Below are 22,007 nucleotides of genomic sequence, written 5' to 3'. Positions count from 1 at the left end.
CCAGAGACAGAGCCTCCAACACGGAGCCTCTCTGCGCCCTATTAGATGTGAAGGGACGGAATTAACCTTTACCGAGCTCCCTTGTGAGCACTTCCTGAGTCTTGGCTCCTTTCACCCCCAACTTATCAGGAGATGAATATTTTTCTCCCCACTTCACAGCTAAACCCACAGAGACTTAGAGAGGTTAAGACACGTGCCGATAGCAGAGCATCTAAACAGACGTTTCTCCAAAGAAGACAGACAGATGGCCAACGAGGCAGATGCAGAGATCTGCACCATCGCTAGTGACCAGAGACGTGAAATCAAAACCACAACGAAATATCATCTCATAGCAGCCAGAACGGCTGTCACCAAAAGCCCACAAATAAATGCTGGTAAGGATGTGGAGGGAAGGGAAGCCTCCTACACTGCTGGTGGGAATACAAATTGGTAAAGCCGCTATGGAGGACAGTATGGAAGTTCCTTAAAAAACTAAAAATAGAGCTAACATATGACCCTGCACTCCCACTGCTGGACATACATGTGGAGAAGACGATTCGAAAGGATACATGTACCCCAATGTCCACAGCAGCACTGTTTACAGCAGCCAAGACGCAGAAGCAACCTAGACGTCCATCACCAGAGGAATGGATAAAAAAGATGTGTTACATGTATGTGACGGAATATTACTCAGCCATGAAAAAGAATGAAAGACTCTGCAGCCACCTAGACGTCCATCACCAGAGGAATGGATAAAAAAGATGTGGTACATGTATGTGACGGAATATTACTCAGCCATGAAAAAGAATGAAAGGCTCTGCAGCCACATGGATGGACCTGCAGAGTGTCACACTGAGTGAAGAAAGTCATACAGAGGAGGAGAAATATCGTATGACATCCCTTATACGTGGAATCTAAAAGGAAATGATACAAATGAATTGACTCACAAAACAGAAAGAGATTCACAGACTTTGGACCCAGCTTATGGTTGTCGGGAGAATGGGGGGAAGGGGTACTTAGGGAGTTTGGGATGGCCGTGTATACCCTGGTGTACAGATTTAAAACGATAACCAACAAGGACCTACTGCGCAGCACATAAAACTCCGCTCAATGTTACGTGGAGGCCTGGATCGGAGGGCAGTTTGGGGGAGAATGGTTACATGTATATGCGTGGTTGAGTCCCTTCGTTACTCCCCCAAAACCATCACAACATTGTTAATCAGCTATGAAAGTGAAGTGAAAGTTAGTCGTGCCCTACTCTTTGTGACCCCATGGACTGCAGCCTCTGTCCACAGAATTTGCAGGCCAGAATACTGGAGTGGGTACCCATTCCCTTCTCCAGGGAATCTTCCCAACCCAGGGATCGAACCCAAGTCTCCCACACTGCAGGCAGATTCTTCACCCTCTGAGCCACGAGGGAAGCCCATTAATTAGCTATACCCCAATACAAAACAAAATGTTGAAAAAAAGACACATGCCCAAGATCACACAGTGGCAGATAAGGAATTAAGTCCAAAAGAATCATGCTCTTCCCAGCCAAGCACGCTGTCCTCTTCTCTACCTTAAATATGATGGGGCCTTTTTTTTTTTTTAATGATAGAAAAGCATTTAACAAAAAGAAAGCAAGAAGAAAAGCAGCAGCCCCAGAGACCTTGTTAAGTCTCCAAAAATAACTACCCTCCATCTGGCACTTTCCGGCTCAGACAATGCTTTCCAGATGTACGATCCTCACGTGATCTCAAGGGATCCTCGGGCCAGGCTTGAAAGGTAAGTTCTGCTGTTCCTGATTTCCAGAGCAGGGATTAAAGCCCAGCTGGGTTCAGGAACTGGCCCAAGGTTAACTGCTATTTAAAGGCTTGAGGGTAGACTCAGACCTGATCGTGGAAACCAAGGCCCACCCATCTGCCCACCTCCCAAGGAACACTGCCTCTCAGGTCCCCTCTTACTGGGTTAAGAGAAAAGGGAGGACACCGTTATTGTAGAAAGTCCTGATCTTAGGAAAGAAGTCAATGTAACTGGTTCTCTGAGGCAAGACCAGGGCGATGAGCTGCAGTGACGTCACCCAGCTCCTCACGCCCACGCCCAGCGCTGAACTGGAAGAGCTCTTCCTTCCAGGGTCCACACCTAGAACAACACTGGACTTGTAAATAACTCGAGCATCATCTGATCTCATTACGACTCCTGCAGCAAAGGGACGGGCCCACCCACGGGAAGGGTGGGGCGCAGTCCGGGCCAACTTCCCAGTCAGGCGTGCACAGGCTCACGCTCACCCTGAACCCGCTCTGACCCTCACAGATGGGTGGCCGGGCCATCGCGCCCCGCTCCACTGAGAGAGGAGCCAGAGGGTGCTTCCCCACACCCACAGCCTGGAGGCCGAGAGGAACCCACACCTGCGTGCAGAGAGAGCAGGACACCTCTTTAGATACAGCAATTAAAAGCCTAAATAAAGAAGCCACGGGATGGCGGCGGTGCAGCTGGAGCTGGAGCGCTTTGGTTTGGTCTGGGTGCAACACGTATAAACACGTGCTTATACGGCAGGCGCTACATGAACGTTTCAGAAACAGGAGCCGCTTAATCCTCCTAATAGTCCTTTGGGGAATAATATTATCGGTCCCAATGTACAGATAAAGGAAACAAGACTGTGAAGGAATGTTCATAAGAATGGCAGCTGTCAGAAGCAGGGCTGAGATTTTTTTTTATATGGGTCATTCATTTTTAAAGCCTTTATTGAATTTGTTCCAATATTGCTTCTGTTTCACGTTTTGGGCTTTTAGTCATGGGGCATGTGGGATCTTAGGTCCCCCCCGACTGGGGAGTGAACCCATCTCCACTGCGCCGGAAGGTAAAGTCTTAAGCACCACCACCAGGGAAGGCCCCCGGGCTGAGAGGTGAACCCGAGCTCCCCTGGCTCCAGCGCCTGCGTTTCTGTCCGTGACACACGCGCCCCTTCCTCAAGCTCTCCATCACTCACGTCTCCCACAGCACCTTCCAGCAGGACCCTCTACCTCAAAGGCCATGTGAATCTGTACACATGGGCCACCCATTTCTGCCTCTGCTGAACTTCAAAAGACATTAACTGTTTGTCTGTGTGTCTTCTTTGGAGAAATGTCTATTTAGTTCTTTGGCCCATTTTTTGATTGGGTCACTTATTTTTCTGGAGTTGAGCTGTAGGAGTTGCTTGTATATTTTCGAGATTAGTTGTTTGTCCGTTGCTTCATTTGCTATTATTTTCTCCCATTCTGAAGGCTGTCTTTTCACCTTGCTTATAGTTTCCTTTGTTGTGCAGAAGCTTTGCCTTATGATCCAGCAATCCCACTGCTGGGCATACACACTGAGGAAACCAGAAGGGAAAGAGACACGTGTACCCCGATGTTCATCGCAGCACTGTTTATAATAGCCAGGACATGGAAGCAACCTAGATGCCCATCAGCAGATGAATGGATAAGAAAGCTGTGGTACATATACACAATGGAGTATTACTCAGCCATTAAAAAGAATACATTTGAATCAGTTGCAATGAGATGGATGAAACTGGAACCTATTATACAGAGTGAAGTAAGCCAGAAAGAAAAACACCAATACAGTATACTAACGCATATATATGGAATTTAGAAAGATGGTAACAATAACCCTGTGTACGAGACAGCAAAAGAGACAGTGATGTATAGATCAATCTTATGGACTCTGTGGGAGAGGGAGAGGATGGGGAGATTTGGGAGAATGGCATTGAGACATGTATAATATCATGTATGAAACGAGTCGCCAGTCCAGGTTCAATGCACGGTACTGGATGCTTGGGGCTGGTGCACTGGGATGACCCAGAGGGAGGGTATGGGGAGGGAGGAGGGTTCAGGATGGGGAACACATGTATACTTGTGGCGGATTCATTTCGATATTTGGCAAAACTAATACAATATTGTAAAGTTTAAAAATAAAATAAAATTAAAAAAAAAAAGACATAAACTGGCGGTTTCTTGGTTTGTGAGTTGTTACCAGAATTAAGTCAAAGAGATTGAATTTTTGGTAACAACAATTCAGATCTATCCCAATTACAGGCCTAAAAATGCCATGAAACGCTTTTTCTTCCCTTACGTTCATGGCTGGGTCCCCTGGCGTGGTTCCCTATTTAAACTCTCTTGTAGGCAAGAAAGGATACCATGAAAACGTCATCACGAGCGTGGCTTTACAGCGTCTCTTTGATGTGCATGGTTTACCTCCTGCTGGGTTTCTCAGTGAGAGTAGAAGCCCACGTCCTCCCCAGTAATGGGGACTCTCCTCGCAGCCTCTCGGCCTGGCTCCCCCCCAGCAGAAGACTGGCTTTCCTCTGCTGCCCCCGAAAGACCTACGGGCTTTACCGTTGCCTAAGGAAGCTACGGTTCCTTACGTCCATTCAGAAGAAACACACGGAAGGCACCCACCTCGGAGAAGAACTCGTCCATGAAAGCTGTGTTGTCAACAGCGATCTCGACCTCGTCGGTGTCGTCATCCTGCGTCAGCTGCTTCTGTGAGGGACGAAAAGGACGAGGTGAGACCAAAAGCCCAGGAAACCCGAGAGCGCTGAGCACGCACCAAGCAGCGGGAGCCGCACCCGTGCGCGTCTCACACGCGACCTGCAGGTCTCCGAACGGCTCGCGATGCAGCAACCCGAGAGCGCTGAGCATGCACCAAGCACCGGGAGCCGCAGCAACCTCTCATACACTCTGAGTTCAAGTCCTAGCTCCCCAAAGAATGTATACATGGCTCAATCACACCAGACATTAATGCAACATTGTAAATCAACTACAGGGAGCTCAGCTGGTGAAGAATCCACCTGCAGTGCAGGAGACCCTGGTTCGATTCCGGGGTCGGGACGATCCGCTGGAGAAGGGAAAGGCTACCCACTCCAATGTTGCGGCCTGGAGAATCCCATGGACTGTATCACAGAAAGTCAGACATGACTGAGCGACTTTCAGTTAAATACAGAGAGAGGAAAAAAAGAAAAACACCAATCAATCGACCGACCCCAGCTTTCCTCATCCATAAAGTGCTAATCATAACACCACTTGAATCACAGGTTTGTTTACAAAATGAGTGACATGATGGCTAGGAAACACTTGCACAGGGCCCGGCAGGCTGCAAGTGTGCAGTGAGCATCGTGTTCGGGGGTGGTGATGATGGTATTGGTGCTGTTATTGTAACTTATTCCAGTTGGAGACCCTAGAACAGAGAGGCCAAGACCACATAGCTAGTGCTGGAGACGAGATTCCAGCCCGTCATCCTTCGGGTCTGGATCCCGTGTTTCTAACAATGTTCAGGCGTATGACCTACCCCACCAGGGATATATGTATTAGGACAGTCCCGATTCCTCCAAAGCACCAGCTTCAAATCCTCACGGTGGGAGCAAACCTTTTCCCGTTTTCAGCAACCACCCGTTGTAAAGGGAACGGCACCGCGAGAGCTCCGGGTCAGAGCTCGTGTTCACAGCAAACAGGAAGCCCTCCCGCAGGCTCCAGCACCCCCGGTGACGCCGGCTTTCTGAATCTCATTCAACCACCCCTGCAGGACCACGAAGCGGCAGCGAGAGGAAGTGCCCCCATGCCCACCCACCAAAGGGCCCGAGCTGCTTCTGCGTTCTTCCCAGACATCCCCCGACTGCTGCAGTCCACACAGCACCCCATCCCTAGGCACGGGGGAGAAGGGGTTGCAGGGGGTGGAGGCAGCGAGGGGGATGAACCTCGATACCGGCTGTCCACGCACTTCAGGGGCCCGTGGCCTCCTAAGCCAAGACATGCCACTCAACACAGGACTCCAGGAGCAAGCAAGGCCACCAGGGCCCCCGTTCCCTCCCCAGCTACCATCCCGGGAATGGTCTAGTCCTGATGGAGTTCCTGGAACTGCCCCTGAAATGTGGGGCTCTCCAGTCCTCTGGGGAGCTGCCTTTGACTACCGCCCCCATCATCTCAGGCTTCCCCGAGAGCTCGGTGGGTAAAGAATCCGCCTGCAATGAAAGAGACCTGGGTTCGATCCCTGGGTGGGGAAGATCCCCTGGAGGAGGAAACAGCAACCCAGTCCAGTATTCCTGGTTGAAAAACCCTGTGGACAGAGGAGCCTGGTGGGCTGCAGTCCCTGGGGTCGCAGAGAGGCAGACACAGGTGAGGACTGAGCGCCCCCCCACCTCGTTCTCTGGCGTGGCTGCAGCCCTCAGCAACCCGAGGGTCACAGCCTCGTGCAAGGACTTGGACGTCGAGGACGCCACTCCGGCCCCGCGAGCACCTTCCTAACATTTCCCAGGATTAAAAGTCCCAAAGCCTAGTGGCCCTGTGCCCAGGAAGGATGTTTCCTACCTAGAAATCCCAGGCCCTTTCCTGAAACCAAATTCATTCCTTAAGAACTCAGTTAAGTACTGTTAGGTACTTAGATATTGTTTGATCAGGTACTGTCACCTCCTCAGTATTCTTTAAGATTTTGTGTTCAAGAAAAGGAAAATAAAAGAGGGGGAAAAGCCCCCAAAATGGTCTACGGGGAAAAAAAAGTCCCGAAGCCTAACAGAGCACACGGGCCCCCTAAGATCTGGCTCCCACTCACAACTCTTTTTTTTGTTTGTTTAATTGAAGGACAATTGTTTTACAGAATTTTCTTGTTTTCTGTGAACCCTCTGCATCAGCCAGCCACAGGCGCACATGTCTATCTTCTCTATGATGCATCTGGGCCAGGCGCTTGGAACCCCTAACATGTTTCTGGACACACCATGCTTTCACCTTGCCGAACTGTCATCCAAGAACTTCTTCCTGAAATGCATTTGTCCAGCTGGCAAAATTTCATTGAGCCTTTAAAATTCAATCTCGAACAAACTTCTCTGTCTGCCTGATCTGACCCCAACCCCCTGCAACATTTAAAACCTCCCTGAGATCCCAATGCATTCTGTGCAAACCCTCTTCAGTCCCACCCCGCCCATATTAATCACCCCTTCACCTACCGATCCTTCCCCACTGACCTGAACTCCCGGAGGGTCAGGGCTGCCTTGGGCTTCACCTGGAGACTTGGAGTATGTGCCTGCCCAGAACACCTTCCTTCAGGAAGGTACCTAACCTCCTCCACCTTCCCCATATGATGGGAAAGTTATCGGTGCCCACCTAGGCTCCCTGAGGATTCTGAATCATGAAATGAACAGAACCAAATCGCCCTCTAGCAACACGCAACAGAGACACTACCCTCATCTCCACCTTCCCAAACCCACTCCTCGGCTCAGAGCAAGCTCTACAGATCTTCCGCGGTCTTCTTCCAACAGTATTCTTGTAATACTGCTTTTTACTTGTTTAGCCAGAAGCTTCTGTCACTCGCAATTAACATCTCTTGGACTTCTGGTGTCCAGTGGTTAAGACTCTGTGCTCCCAACACAGCGGGCACGAGTTCAGTCCCTGGTCAGAGAAGATCTTGCAGACCACATGGCAAGGCCAAAGAGAAAAAAAAGTATGAAATGAAATGAAATTACCTGCGGTGGTAGTGGCTTAATGCTAAGTCGTGTCCAACTCTTGCAACCCCATGGACTGGGGCCCACCAGGCTCCTCTGTCCATGGGGTTCTCCAGGCAAGTATACTGGAGCCCGTTGCCATTGCCTCCTCCAGGAGATCTGCCCAACCCAGGGATCAACCCCTTGGCTCCTGCGTTGCAGGCAGATTCTTGACCGCTGAGCCACCAGGGAAGCCCTGAAATTACTTGCGCTTGTCATTAATTAACCTATTCCGAATGTATACTGAGCGCACACCATATGCTGTAGATGTAATGAAAACTGAAATCAACTTAGTTTAATAACTAACTCCCACTGAGGCCAGTGGCCTGGATCCACCCAGCAGTTTCTAAAGCTTGAGATAAGATGCTGCTTTTACCAACTATCATCAATACCCGGGCGTCTCAGCGGACTCCAGAGGGCTCTGTCTCCCAAGAAGGATCGCCAAGACCCTCGCTAGAAAAACAGGAACCCGACCTTTCTGCAGGAACGTGACTCAGCACACCCCTGTTGAGTGTCTGATAGAGACCCCCACTGGGGGGAAACAGCTCAGGTCTGTGAATACACACGTAACTCACACACAAGACACACGGGTGTGCCCACTCAGTTTCATTCAAACAGGCAAATGTGCTAAGGAAGTGAGGTGAGGCTGCATCATGGGATGGACTCAGAGAAGTTTCTGGAAGCTGGGAACGACTTCGTCCTGGAGCACTGGAGGCAGCCTGAGCCCTCTGTCATGATACGCATGAGAGCCATGCCCTTTGGACAGGGACTCCCCACCTGCCGGCTTTGAGCAGGCACCTCCAATGAGAGGATGCCCGAATTTGGGGAAAAAAGCAGCCTTGGGTCACCCAGAGCTGGGGTTCAAGGCCTGTCGTTATCACTGACCTGCTGTGAGGCCTGCAACAAGTTCTCTGACTGCTCTGAGTTTTTCTACTGCTAAGTGGTCACAACACCACAGACCCTGTGACTCTTAACAGGCTCACCTGTGGGAAGCTTCACACAGCAACAGCAGTGCCTAATAAGTGTCTGCTTCCCCACCACGTAATTGTAAGGGTGTGCAGCCTAAACGTACGGAGGCGCTCACGTAAAGGCTCAGTCAAGATCAGCTCTGCAGCAGCAGGACCACCTGGGCTTTGTAAGTGACTCCATCTCGTGTTCGTCGTGCACACGTGCTCAGTCGTGTCTGACTCTGCGACCCCATGGACTGTAGCCCTCCAGGCTCCTGTGTCCACAGGATTTCCCAGGCAAGAAGACTGGAGGGGGTTGCAGTGCTCTCCTCCAAGCGACCTCCCGACCCAGGGGTCCACCTGCCTCTCCTGCACTGGCCGGCTTGGCATCTTAGCCACTAAGCCACCTGGGAAACCACCACCCCCCATGCTGGTCACTGAGGCTCAATGACTGTTCACTCACGTGGCTCAGCATCTCTGAGCCTCAATTTCCTTACCTACAAAACAGGAGCGACAGTGTCCACCAGGGCTTTTGTGAGGATTGAATAAGATAATCGCTTTGCGTTCCTTACACGATGAACAGCACGTGGTTGCTGCTGTTGATCGTCGCTCAGTCGTGTCTGGCTCTTTGCGACCCCATGGACTGCAGCACGCCAGGCCTCCCGTCCCTCACCATCTCCCGAAGTTTGCCCAAGTTCATGTCCCTTGCATCGGTGATGCCGTCCAGCCATCTCAACCTGATGCCCTCTTCTCCTTCTGCCCTCAATCTTTCCCAGCATCAGGTTCTTTTCCGATGAGTCAGCTGTGCGCATCAGATGAGCAAAATACTGGCACAGGTAACATCTCAATAAAACAACAAGATCTAGAAAGTCATCTCCACTGCTTTTATCTGGATCTAAGTACTCTTAAACAGGAAAGAACCAAAAAAAAAAAAAAGATACAGAACGTTAGAGCTGAAAGTAACCCTACAGATTCTATCATCAGATTCTCTCACTTAAGAGATGGGCAAACCAAAGCCCAAGACCAAATCATGAGTTATCGGAAGAGCCAGGAATAGAACCCAGGTTCCTTGACTCCCATCTTCCCAGGATGGGAAGTTTCTCCTACAGTTTTTCCCACTGCAGCGAGCTGCCCCCACGATCAACAACAATAGCAACAAACTTCAGTCCAGATGAGACAATTCCCGGAAGCGGCCGAAGCCCAGGTCATCTGAACCACGTGAGACTGGGTCAGGGCTTCCCTGAGAACAGACCCGCCGGACCCTGGGCGGGGGTCCTTCCCTTCGGACACATCCCATGCTCTCACGGGGGCCAAGGGGCCTCGGGAGCCCCAGGGCTAGCAAAGCATGTGATGCGCCGGGACTGCCCACCGCCTGGAGGGCACTGGGGCATCTTTATCGAGGCGTGTGGCAACAGGAACGTTGCAGCAGCGGCTGCAGCGGCCGCAGCTGACACCGCCGGCCAGCACCACGCGCCCGCCACCCGCTTCCTCTCCCCTGACTCCTGCTCCTCGCCTGCCAGGAGACACGGCCGTGACTCAGCCGCACTGAGCTCACCTCTGTCCCCCACCCCTGTGGCCCCCGCCCGGGCCCCGGGCCCTGAGGACGGCGGGCCCGTGCCACCCTCTCTGGACACAGTGGGAGGAGGGCGCAGACCCAGGACTCGGCGCCACCCGAGATCCCGCCGCCCAGCCTGACCGCGCCCCAGCCCCTTCTCTGTCGGCCTCAGCCTGTGGGCCCCTTCGTGGGCTCCTCTCATAGAACATTTCCCACCCGCAGAGCCTCTGTCATTTCAGTCGTTCATGTCCGACTCTCTGCCACCCTGTGGACTGGACCGTAGCCCACCGGGCTCCTCGTCCATGGGGTTCTCATGTCCGACTCTCTGCCACCCTGTGGACTGGACCATAGCCTGCCGGGCTCCTCGTCCATGGGATTCTCATGTCCGACTCTCTGCCACCCTGTGGACTGGACCATAGCCCGCCGGGCTCCTCGTCCATGGCGTTCTCAGGCAAGGATACTGGAGAGGGTCGCCACGGCCTTCTTTGGGGCTCTTCCCGACCCAGGGATCGAACCCGCATCTCCTGCTTGGCAGGTTTGCCGCCTGAGGAGCCCCTGGGAGGTGCTAGGTGGCCACCACCCTCCGGCTGAAAGCGGGCTGGACAGGGGCTGTGGGGGCCTCAGGCTGGCGCGCTGGTCCCCACCAAGCCTTGGTCTTCTGACCAAGTACGGGGCTAGCTTTCCAATGCGACTCTGCGCACCCCCAGGAGACTTCAGGGACACCTCAGAAACCCTCCAGGGAATTTGGGTGGGGCAGTCAAGCCTGCATCCCCTCTTCCACCTGCAGAGCTCCACCTTCATCTGCTTTTCACACTGAGGTTGAATACACGACTTCACTTTCAGAATCAGGCCTCTTGCCAAGAGAGAAAAAGGAAGGGGAGAGGGAGAGAACAAGAGAAAGAAAGAGAGGCACGCTTAGCCAGCAGGAACTGCACCAGAGCACATGAACGGAGCTTTCTAAAGAAAAAGGAAGAAGACGGAGTCCCTCCCTCCTTTCCAAGGTAAAGCATGGCTCAGTGTTCATCCAAATCATCAGCAACTCCTGAAGGACCTTTACAAATCAGAGCGTCAAGGTGGAAGGGACAAAGAAAAGGACGGGAGAAGGCCACCCCAAATGCAGAGGTCTCTGTTTACAGGCCCTCCGATGACCCTCCCGCAGTGGGTGTCAGACCGAGGGAGACTCAGGAGTGCTCTGGAAAGTTTCGGGGTGAAGGAGATGATAACAGAACCGGGGGACCAGCAGTCCGGCCTGGGGAGGCGCGTCTGGTCCCGATGTCCCCGCTGGGGAAGGACCGTGGTTGGCGGGTCGGGCCCTCCAGTTGCTTCCTCCTCTCCACATGGAAAGAGCTCTGTGCTTGGGAGACTCCTGTTTACAGACCCAGATCTTCACCCATTAAATCTGGTTCAAAGAGACAAGGACGTGTGATTCTCCTCGTCCTTACTGCCTACCTCCCCCACCCCCCGAGCCTCCTTTCCAGGACGAGGGGTTGTGGATTCCCAAGGACAAACACCAGCACATCCAAGGACTCCAAACACACACACACACCCCTGCCTGAGCCCAGCGTCTGGTTTTTCCAGTCTCTCTCCTCCAATGAAGAGAGTCAGAAAGTCTGAGTAAGTGTCAGCTCTCAGCAGGCACTCAGGGCTCTCTGTTCCCCACCTCAGGGTCTGCGAGACCTCCGTCAACGCCCCTTCGCCCTCCTAAACCGAAACCCTCCCGGACGAGATGTTCCCCTTTCTGCCTCTTCCTGACACCCCCCTCCGCTGAACCAAGAGGAAACCACGGGAGAGTGGCTTCCTGGGTGAACCTCATGCGCTCGCCTTCAAGATGTGGTTCTGGCTGAACAGTCTGAGCCAAGAACTGGCCCCGTTTGAAGATGAAGACGCTGAGGAATAAACTCATTACCAGATTAGCCCAAGGCCACCGAGTCCCTGGACAACTGGACAAGAGCCAAAGTCCCAGCTGACCGAGCCCCAGGCGTTCCACCATCACGACGATAATAAGGGTATTTTGTTGCAGGCACTTTGTGGTTCCAAACGTAATATTTGCTTCTCACGGCAACCCCAGGAGGGACACGCATGACACCCCACTGGCAGCTGAGACGACTACTTCACTTGGTTAAATGGCTCATCCCGGGTGACCCCGCTAACAGGAGCAGCATCAGGGCCCGAAGGCAGGGCTGTGGAAGCCGGGGCTCCCCGCTCTTACCCTCCACACTCTGCCTGAAGACGCCCTCCCCAGGCCAGCTCAGAACCACATCCGCACATTTTTCAGGGACGCTGCAACGTCAGGGAAACTGAACTGGACTCATCTACGTGCAGGAATGAAAAAGACACCAGTGTAGGGACTTCCCTGGTAGTCCACTGGCTAAGAGTTTCAGCTCCCAACGCGGGGGGCTCGGGTTCGATTCCCGGTCAGGGAGCCAGTCTCCACGAGCTGCAACTGAGAATTCGCAGGCCACGTTAAAAGATCCCACCTGCCGCAACCAAGGCCTGGGGCAGCCAAACAAGTAGTATTTTTTAAAGAAAATACCAGTGTACATAAGCCCACAGACGTGTGGGTTTGTAGAGATACCCATGACTGCCTGCGCCGAAGACCCAGCTCTGCCACCTGAGCAGCTGTGTGACCTTAAGCGAGTGACTTGACCTCTCTGAGACTCAGCTCCCTGAGTGCAGCAGGAGTAATCTGCCCCTGGAGCTGCTGTGAGGATTAAATTAGTGAATGTGTGTGAAGAGTTTAGAGCGACGCGGGTACAGAGTAAACTCCCAAGACCGTGCCATGCTATCAGGTTTCACTAAACTGAGTTTCTGCTAAAGACGCAACTCTAATGCCAATTCTCAGAAGGTGACAGCGGGTCCCTTAGACTGGACTGACATGTGGTTCACTTATTCATCTCTCTACATATGCATTTAAAGAAATAGAGCTCTCTGTAAATTTTGCTTCTGCTAATTCTCAAAAATGTTGACCTTTACTACTCATCGTTCATTTCTAAACAGTTTGTCATTTCCATTTTGGTTTCTTCTGAGCCCACGAGTTATTTAGAAAAGTAGGCAAACTTTCTAAATCAGCTCAGTTCAGTGCAGTTCAGTCGCTCAGTCGTGTCTGACTCTCTGCGGCCCCGTGGACTGCAGCACACCAGGCCTCCCTGTCCATCACCGACTCCTGGAGTTCACCCAAACTCACGTCCCTAGAGTCGGTGATGCCATCCTACCATCTCACCCTCTGTCGTCCCCTTCTCCTCCCGCCTTCAATCTTTCCCAGCATCAGGGTCTTTTCCAATGAGTCAGTTCTTTCTAAATACATTAAGAATTTAAACCTTCAAAGTGGGTAAACCTAAGGAGAGCTATTACTGCATAGTTATTTCTAACTTTATTATTATCGTCATCAGGGAACAAGTCCTATATGACTTAATATTTTGTGGAATTTAGCATTTTATTTGTGTGTTAGCACATGGTCAGCATTTTTTAATCGTCTGTGAAGCTTGAAAAGATCCTGCACTCCATTTGCTGGACACAAGACTCATCGAAGCTTCACCCCACACGCCACATCCACGCCTCTGCTTTTGCTGGGCAGGCCCTAAGCAAGATACAGAGCAGGAGTAGTGAAGAGAGATGGAAGTTCATCTAAAGAGAGGAAGGAGGAAAAAGCAAAAGCACCGTGCGGGTATTCGTCATCTACATTGACGAGAAATCTGTGACCAGGGAAGTTCATTCACCCAGAACCACACGGCCAATAAGGAACAAATGGACCCCTGCGTGGTCCAACCCCTGGGTCACAGTGGATTATTTCAGACACAGATCTGGGGTCTCAAAACCAAGGGCCTCGCCCACAACGTTCTTCTCATTCAACACAAGGTCCCATCCGGAGTCACAGATCCATCTGTCCACTCACTCAGCCAGTGGCACTGATTGAACATCTCTCATCTCCAATAGCACAGACCAGACTGGGTACCCTGCTCTCCCTGGAGCCTCGCGGTCTCAGATGGGAGGCACCCAGGCCATTCTGTCACCACATGGGGGGAGATGACAGCTCTCAGTCCAAGGGACCGACGCCCAGGCGAGGACGGGGCATTAGAGAACTGATGGCTAGGTGACTCCTGGGGAAACGGCAAAGGATGCCTGCAGGAAGGCATCTGGGTGGGAAGGCCACACCCTCTTCCTGCTGTCCCTCTCACCCCAGGAGCATTCAGGGAGACTCAAAGATGAACCCTCTGCTTCCTCTCCCCTACCCTAGGCTTCTCCACACTTCCCAGGCTTCCTCCCCTCCCCCAACCCCATCAACACCCTACACCCCTCAGCATCCAGCTGCCAAGGATACAGGAGAGAGGAAGGAACTTACACTGTCTGCCTCCCTCATCCTCAGCCTCCTCCCCAACTTGCTTTCAGCCTCTGTCCCCCAAGCACCCCCCTCCCTGGATGCTCCTAGAGGACGGCACACTAATGGTTGTGAAAGTGAAAGTCCCTCAGTTACAGCTGACTCTTTGAGACCCCATGGACCATACAGTCCATGGAATTCTCCAGGCCAGAATGCTGGAGTGCCTAGCCTATCTCTTCTCCAGGGGGTCTCCCTACCCAGGGGTCAAACCCAGGTCTCCCACATTGCAGGCTGCCACCAGGGAAGCCCAGGAATGCTGGCAATTACTGAGCAGCCCAACGAGAGGAGGACTCTAAGACTCGGGCCTGGAACTTCCCTGGCAGTCCAGTAGATAAGACTCCGCATTTCCAGCGCAGGGGCTTCAGGTCTGATCCCTGGTCAGGGAAGTAAGATCCCGCATGCCAATGTGTGGTCAAAAAATAACTAAAAATAAGACCAGAGCCTAAGACATGGGTTTTAAATTTACCAAGGCGTTTAATCTCTGCAAGAATCTTCTGGGGACCCTCCCCGCCTTACAGCTGAGAAAACCAAAGCATAAAGGCGCCAAGCAACCTCCCCAGACCCTGAAGACTGAGTGCCAGAGCCAGGAGGAGAGCGGGTCACTGGACGGATCCCTGAGGTCCATCACCCTGGAGAGACGTGTCTTAACAGCACCTGCCGCCGCCCAACTACAGCCCTGGTCCCCAAGAAATACACGTGCAAAGAGCTAACACACAGAGGCTGTACCAAAGAGGTCGTGATGAATGGAAAGCTGAGAAACTGTCACAGCTCAGAGGACGCTGCGGGAACTCAACTCAGTGTGTTACCCTGGGTGGGATCCTAGACCAGAGGGAGGACCACCCGTGGGAAAACGAGTGGAATCCACAAAAAGTCTGGAGTTCAGTGACGCACGATGTACCAAGGTCGGTTTCTCAGTTTAGACACGTGTCCCGTCGCACGTAAGACCTTAACAGTGGAGGAAACTTTAGACGGGACTCCCTCTACTATCTTTGTGACCCTCTGTCGGTCTAAAATTAGTCCACCACAAACACATATTTCTACAAAAAGCAATCCCGCTGCCGTCCTGCGGGTTCCCTGACCCAGGCAGCCAAACAAACCCAGACAGCATACGCTCCACTGATCTCTCTAGGTGGGGGGTGAGCCTCACTCAAGTTTCCACATGCAGACAGGGGAACGTTGCCATGGAGATGGCCCAGCCAGGAAACAGGCTGACCCAACAGCAGAGAGGGGAGGAAGTTGCAAAGTGGCCTGATATAAAACGCTGGAGATAAGGCCCCCTCGGGACTGCCGAACCGCCCAGCAAGTTCATCCGTTGTTGCAGCTCAGTTGCTCAGTTGTGTCCGACTCTTTGTGACCCCATGGACTGCAGCACGCCAGGCCTCCTGTCCACCACCGACTCCCGGAGTTTACTCAAACTCATGTCCATCGAGTCAGTGATGCCATCCAACCATCTCATCCTCTGTCGTCCCCTTCTCCTCCCACCTTCAATCTTTCCCAGCATCAGGGTCTTTTCCAATAAGTCAGTTCTTCGCATCAGGTGGCCAAAGTATTAGAGTTTCAGCTTCAGCATCAGTCCTTCCAGTGAATATTCAGGGTTGATTTCCTTTAGGATGGACTGGTTGGATCTTCTTGCTGTCCAAGTGACTCTCAAGAGTCTCATCCAGCAGAACAGTTTGAAAGCATCAATTCTTCGATGCTCAGCCTTCCTTATGGTCTAACTCTCACATTCGTATATGACCACTGGAAAAACCATAGGTTTACAGCTTCCTGAGCTGTGGGAGTGTGGTCTGGACTCTCACACAGGACTTCACTGGCAGGCAGCTTCTAAAACCGTAACATTACATGGCTGCTTTTACATATCGATAAAAATAAAGAGTTTGTGGAGGCTCCAGGAAGGCCTGCTGAATGCTGTCAGCTCAGATCTGGAACCTTCCCTGCAGCAGCTCAGATCTGGAACCTTCCCTGCAGCAGCTCAGATCTGGAACCTTCCCTGCAGCGATGACACTGGAAGTGAGCCTTCAGGGATGCGTGAGATTTTCCAGGGGAGCAACGAGGTGGCAGGATTCTCACTGTGATACCCACACGTTCTCCTCTGTGGTCTTCCTGCAAGGGGACAACCCTCCATGAGGAGTAGAGGTGGAAGTTTCAGGTACAGGTAGGAGCCTCGGAACTCACCCATCCTCATCCTTAAAGGTGGAACCATTGACCTCTGGCTCCATTAGCAAATCTACGGGTCCCAGAGTAAATGCTGCACTTCAAGCAGGTCAAGTTTCACTAACCCAGAGGGGATGGAGCCAGAAGGGTAAGTCACAGTGAAGAATAATGTGTGTAAGGGCCAAGATGTTAGTGATCAGTTGACAGACAAGAGTTTACCATGCGGAAGGGTGAGGGTCCCGTCTGCCACCGTAACAAGGGGCACAGAGGGCAGCTGGGGAGGCGACCAGCGACAGTGACAGATGAGCAAGACGGGCTCACTCAGCTCCTGGTCTCCCCACTCAAACCTCAGGCCCATCTGAGCCTCAGTTCCCTCACCTGTAAGATGGGAATACTATAACACCGCCTTGCCTTGCAGGGTGGAGAGGATTAGACACACACGCGCCCTTTCCAACAGGAAGCGGCAGCTCAGTCAGTGACCACTGTTACCACAGTGGGACCACTGTTACCACTGACACCAGCAAGTCACAGACCCGTGGAGCTGAGAGACAACAGGACTTAGGAGACTAAAGAGTCCAACTCGTAAAAGACAGATGGAAGGTGCTTTCAAGCCCACGCCACGGTAAGAAAAAAAAAGAAAAGAAAAAACCCACTGACAAGAGAAGTATTTCGCTCTGAAGCAACGTGCAGCCCACCAGGGCTGCTGGCAGGCCGGGGGACAGCTCCCAGGCTGTGTTTCAGGAGCGTTACCTGTAAGGAGCAAGCCTGGGAAGACGGGCAGGAATTCTGCCAAACGGGGAAGGGACCCTGAAGGGAGGGAAGACAGCACGCTCGAGCATGTCCCCCGCAACCACCACGGGAGTAAAAATAGAACTAATCGCCTTCCCCCAGCCCTGCATTCTCTCTCTGACCTCTGGCTGCTGGGCCTGTAATCCCTCGCAATCCCTGTCACTCCCGTCTCAGCTCCGTCTGCTCACCCGGGGCAGCTCCCCCAGGGAGTGGGTCTGGCCAGGGAGACAGGGGAGGGAGGAAGGAACCACGACGATTATAAACCTTCAAAGGGGAAGCACGGCCCCCTGTTCTGGTGGTTGTACAACCAATGTGACTGTGCTCCTGGGGCACTCACATGGGGAACTTCAAAATGCGGAAGGAGGCCAGGGACGAGCCCTGCAGGACACAAGACGGAACAGAGAGTGAATAAGTCGGTCTGGCCTTCAGCGCCTCAGGTGTCGATTTCACTGCTGCTGCTGCTGCGTCTCGTCGGTCGTGTCCGACTCTGCGAGACCCCATAGACGGCAGCCAACCTGGCATCCCGTCCCTGGGACTCTCCAGGCAAGAACACTGGAGTGGGTTGCCATTTCCTTCTCCAGTGCATGAAAGTGAAAAGTGAAAGTGAAGTCGCTCAGTCGTGTCCGACTCTTAGCGACCCCATGGACTGCAGCCCACCAGGCTCCTCCATCCATGGGATTTTCTAGGCAAGAGTACTGCAGTGGGGTGCCATTGCCTTCTCTGTCGATTAGCGCATCCTTATTGGCTCTCTGTGGAGGAGCCAGTAAACCCCAAGATGTTTCCAGCTCTCTGGACACACATCCAAAGTCCGTGACCTCCATTTGACACATTGCTGCCTCTCTGTGAGCATGATCAACTTTGATGTTGCTGTTGTTCAGTCGCTCAGTCGTGTCCAGCTCTTTGTGACCCCATGGACTGCAGCACGCCAGGCCTCCCTGTCCATCACCAACTCCCGCAGTTTACCCAAACTCCTGCCCATCCAGTCGGTGATGCCATCCAACCATCTCATCCTCTGTCATCCCCTTCTCCTCCTGCCTTCAATCTTTCCCAGCATCAGGGTCTTTTCCAATGAGTCGGCTCCTCGCGGCAGGTGGACAGAGTACTGGAGTTTCAGCTTCAGCATCAGTCCTTCCAATGAATATTCAGGGTTGATTTCCTTTAGCATTGACAGGTTTGATCTCCTTGCAGTCCTAGGGACTCTCAAGAGTCTTCTCCAACACCACAGTTCAAAAGCATCGGTTCTTCGGTGCTCAGCTTTCTTTATGGTCCAACTCTCACATCCATACATGACTACCGGAAAAACCATAGCTTCGACTAGAAGAACCTTTGTCGGCAAAGTGATGTCTGCTTTTTAATATGCTGTCTAGTTTGGTCATAACTTTTCTCCCAAGGAGTGAGCGTCTTTAAAGTTCATGGCTGCAGTCACTGTCCGTGGTGATTTCGGAGCCCAAGAAAATAAAGTCTGTCACTGTTTCCATTTGATGGGGGGTCTGCTTTTCATGGACCGCATCCCTTTGTTTTCCCTATACAACCACGTGCTCTTTCAGACCAGGGCTTTGTGTAAGAACTCTGCCTAGAATTCCCGGGCGGTCCAGGGGTTAAGACCCAGGGCTTTCACTGCTGTGACCTGGGTTCAACCCCTGGTTGGGGAACTATTATTAATAAGATCCCACACACCTTGTAGAATGGCCAAAAATAAAAAAAAAACTCTGCATATCAGGATGCCCAGCAGCGGCAGGCAGAGGTTAAAAAGCACCAAGAACGGTGTCTCCCTGAAGCCCAAAGGGAGAATGGGTGGAGTTTCAGGATCGTTGCGCTTCTTCTAAGGAGCCTCTCCAGCCTCTGAACAGAGTAGATTTCAGTCTCAACAAGGACTCAAGCGGAAGCATCACTTCTGGGAACAGCCCCCGGGCCCTAAAGCCCCAGCACCAGGGACCGGTCCACGGGGTCTTCAAGGAGTTGTTTCCGTCTCAAGGACGGGATCATCGGTCTGTTCCTCGTGTGCCTCCCTCGCTGACTGTGATCCCCAAGGCCCAGCAACTCGTGTCCCTCTGCATCAATTCCCACCCCCGCCCCGGCGCCTCTGGGAGGGTGGGGACATAGAAGATGCTGGCTGAACACTGGCTGAATGAAACCAGAGCCGGGCAAGAGGCTCCAGCTCCGGGACGGGAAGGGTCTGGACTCAGCGGATCCAAAGTTCAGCGCCTGAGACCTCGGCAGGAACCGCCTCGTGAGGCAGGCTGGGCGTGGGCACCACAGCTCCCTGCCAGCCTGACGTCACCAAAGGCAGGCTTCTGGGCCGGCCCCGCCAGGGGAAGGGCAAGAGACGGATGAGTCTCAGCCGGTGACCGGTGACCGCAGCAGCAGGAAGGGGCGCCCTTCAGGGAAGGTGCTGCTCCCAGCCCGTCTGTTTGGGGAACTTGAGTTGACTGCAGTGGGTGATTATCAGGGATTATCTCATTTCACCCTCGGTGACCCTGAGGGGAGGGTGCGGTGGCCTCTGAGTGCTTGGGACAGGCTCCCAGTGAAGCCCTTCTAGAAACACACACCCTCAGGGTTGATGGAGACTTTGAACCTCCTCATGGGCTGCCCCCCTTTCCAAGAAGGCTCAAATTCCTACAACAGTCAACATGCCACCAAGCCTCCCTCCCCGGTCCCACCAGCCTGGCCCCGCCTTGGGCAGCTCTGAGTATCACAAATGCCTTCCACAGGGCTTCCCTGAGTGGCTCCGGGGTAAAGAATCCACCTGCCAATGCAGGAGACACAGGTTCGATCCCTGACCCAGGAAGATCCCACAGGCCTCAGAGCAAAGAAGCCCGTGCACCGCATTACTGAGCTTGTGCTCTAGAAGCCGGGAAGTCGCGATACTGAACCCACACGCTTCAGATACTGGAGCCCACGGTCTGCAAGAGAGAAGCCCGCGTACCACAGCGGGAGAGGGGCCCCCGCTCACGGCAGCTCCCAGAGAGCTTGGGCAGCGACAAAGGCCCAGCAGAGTCAGTAAGGAAGCAACTAAATTAAAAAAAAAAAGCTTTCTAGAGTCATCACGTCTGCCCAGCAGCCTCCTGGCTTCACTGTTCTCCTCCTATCTACATGGAGCAGCACTAACGCCCCGCACAGGGCGGCTCTTCAGCTGTCTGGGGGCAGGTCACGCTCCGCTGGCCCCAGGGTTTAGAAAGATCCCCGCCGACAGAGATGGCACTGCCGCTCAGGGTTAAACCGGCTTTGAGCAGGTTAGCAAACCCTGACAAAAGGAATCAGAGAGCGAAGATGGTAACAGTGTTGCCGTGAAGGGGCGCGCGCGCTCTCTCCGGGAGTAAGGAGGGGCTGGCTAGGGGAGGTGAGCTAGAAGCCAAAACCCACCTAAACCTTAACACTAGTCTTCAAGGAAAACGTTAACGTTGCTGGAAGGGACTCGGAGATGCACCGAACTCCCTGTGGTACATACTGGCATGAGAGGAGCAGTGAGGCGCAGTGACACCGAGGAGCAGGCGCTCGGCGGCGAAGCCACAGTCGGAATCTCCTGAATCCGAGCCTGTCCTCTTTGCACGGCGCCGTCATCCATCTCCCTGCTCCACGAGGCCGCACCCCCAGCCTCACAGCTCCGTCTACAGTCTCACTCCCGCCACGCTCCCGGGAGGAAAAGGGAACGACGCAGCATTGGCGCCATTTTACAGATGATAACACTGAGGCTCGGAGAGGAAAAGGGACTTGCTTGGGTTCCTCCCAACAAGCTGAATTTATACTTGGGACTCAGAGCTCAACTGAGGCTCTCTACTGTCTGTTGAAAGGGCATCTTGCCCTGGAAATGGACTTCCTCACTTAAGGAAGGGCACTGCCCCACGACTGAGGATTGTGCTGGACTGGCAGGTCTTCAACACCACGCTCGGCTTTGCTCTCTGCCTCCGGGGCAAAGGCTCAGGGAGAGGCCAGGAGCCTGGCTCCTCCCTGGATCGGGCTGCGTAACCCGGGCATCCGTCCTCCCCAGGCTGAGCTCTAGTCTCCCGCTCTTTACAAACAGAGGCAGCCACTTCTGCTCTGTCATTTCAGGGATGTTGTGAGGCTCAGATGACAAAGGGCAAGGAAGCGGCAAGGCGGCTGACACCCACCACCAGTGACCGTCCCCTCCCCTGCCTCCAACACAGTCCTACTAGGAGTGGTGAAAGGGTCAGGAAGGTCTCAGCTCAGGCGAGGGCGGGGAAAGAAAACAACTGTGACATCAGCCCAGCACTCCCTCACGCTTGCCCAGGGCTTCATTTTTCCGAAGAGATTTTACAGTGACTAGCGTGAGATTCACCAGTGCTTAGTCCTGGGTGCGCCATGCACCATACAAAGGGCTGTGCGAGCCCTCTCCGTTTTAGTCCTCAGGAATACCCATTTCACAGATGACAAAACTTAGGCTCCAAGGTCACGGGCAGAGCTGGTAGGCAGTGGAGCAGGGAGGCAGTCCCTCATCCAGACCCCTGTTGCTCAGACTTGATTCAGTGTGCGCATGACCACCTGGAGAGATTTATGGATAATCAGATTCTGATTCCCTCGCTCTGGAGGCAGGCCTAAGCGGCTGCGCCTCCCACAAGCTCCCAAGTAGATGGGACGACGTTGCATCAAGGGCTAGATTTTAAATTCCCCTAAGATGGAGCCTGAGTCACCCAATCCCCAGGACTTAACGCTGGGTTTGCCCCATAGAAAACACTCAGTAATTATTCAACGAGTCAATGA

General features: G+C 53.1%; 1 protein-coding gene across 11 annotated transcripts in view; it reads right to left on the bottom strand.

The window, feature by feature from the left end:
• STX3 (syntaxin 3) overlaps positions 1-22,007 on the bottom strand; it is a 111,702-nt gene that overhangs the window by 85,903 nt on the left and 3,792 nt on the right. For 10 of the 11 annotated variants that reach the window (XM_059874676.1, XM_059874673.1, XM_059874674.1 and 7 more), the window contains 1 exon segment: positions 4,398-4,481. In XM_059874676.1, coding sequence (XP_059730659.1) covers positions 4,398-4,418 — 21 coding nt within the window. In that variant the 5' untranslated portion in view covers positions 4,419-4,481. 11 annotated transcript variants of the gene reach the window in all.

The sequence above is a fragment of the Bos taurus genome, chromosome 15 (assembly GCF_002263795.3).
Source record: "Bos taurus isolate L1 Dominette 01449 registration number 42190680 breed Hereford chromosome 15, ARS-UCD2.0, whole genome shotgun sequence".
Lineage (NCBI taxonomy): Eukaryota > Metazoa > Chordata > Mammalia > Artiodactyla > Bovidae > Bos > Bos taurus.
The sequence above is the reverse complement of the archived record's forward strand: the minus strand, read 5'-3'. Positions and strand labels throughout refer to the sequence as shown.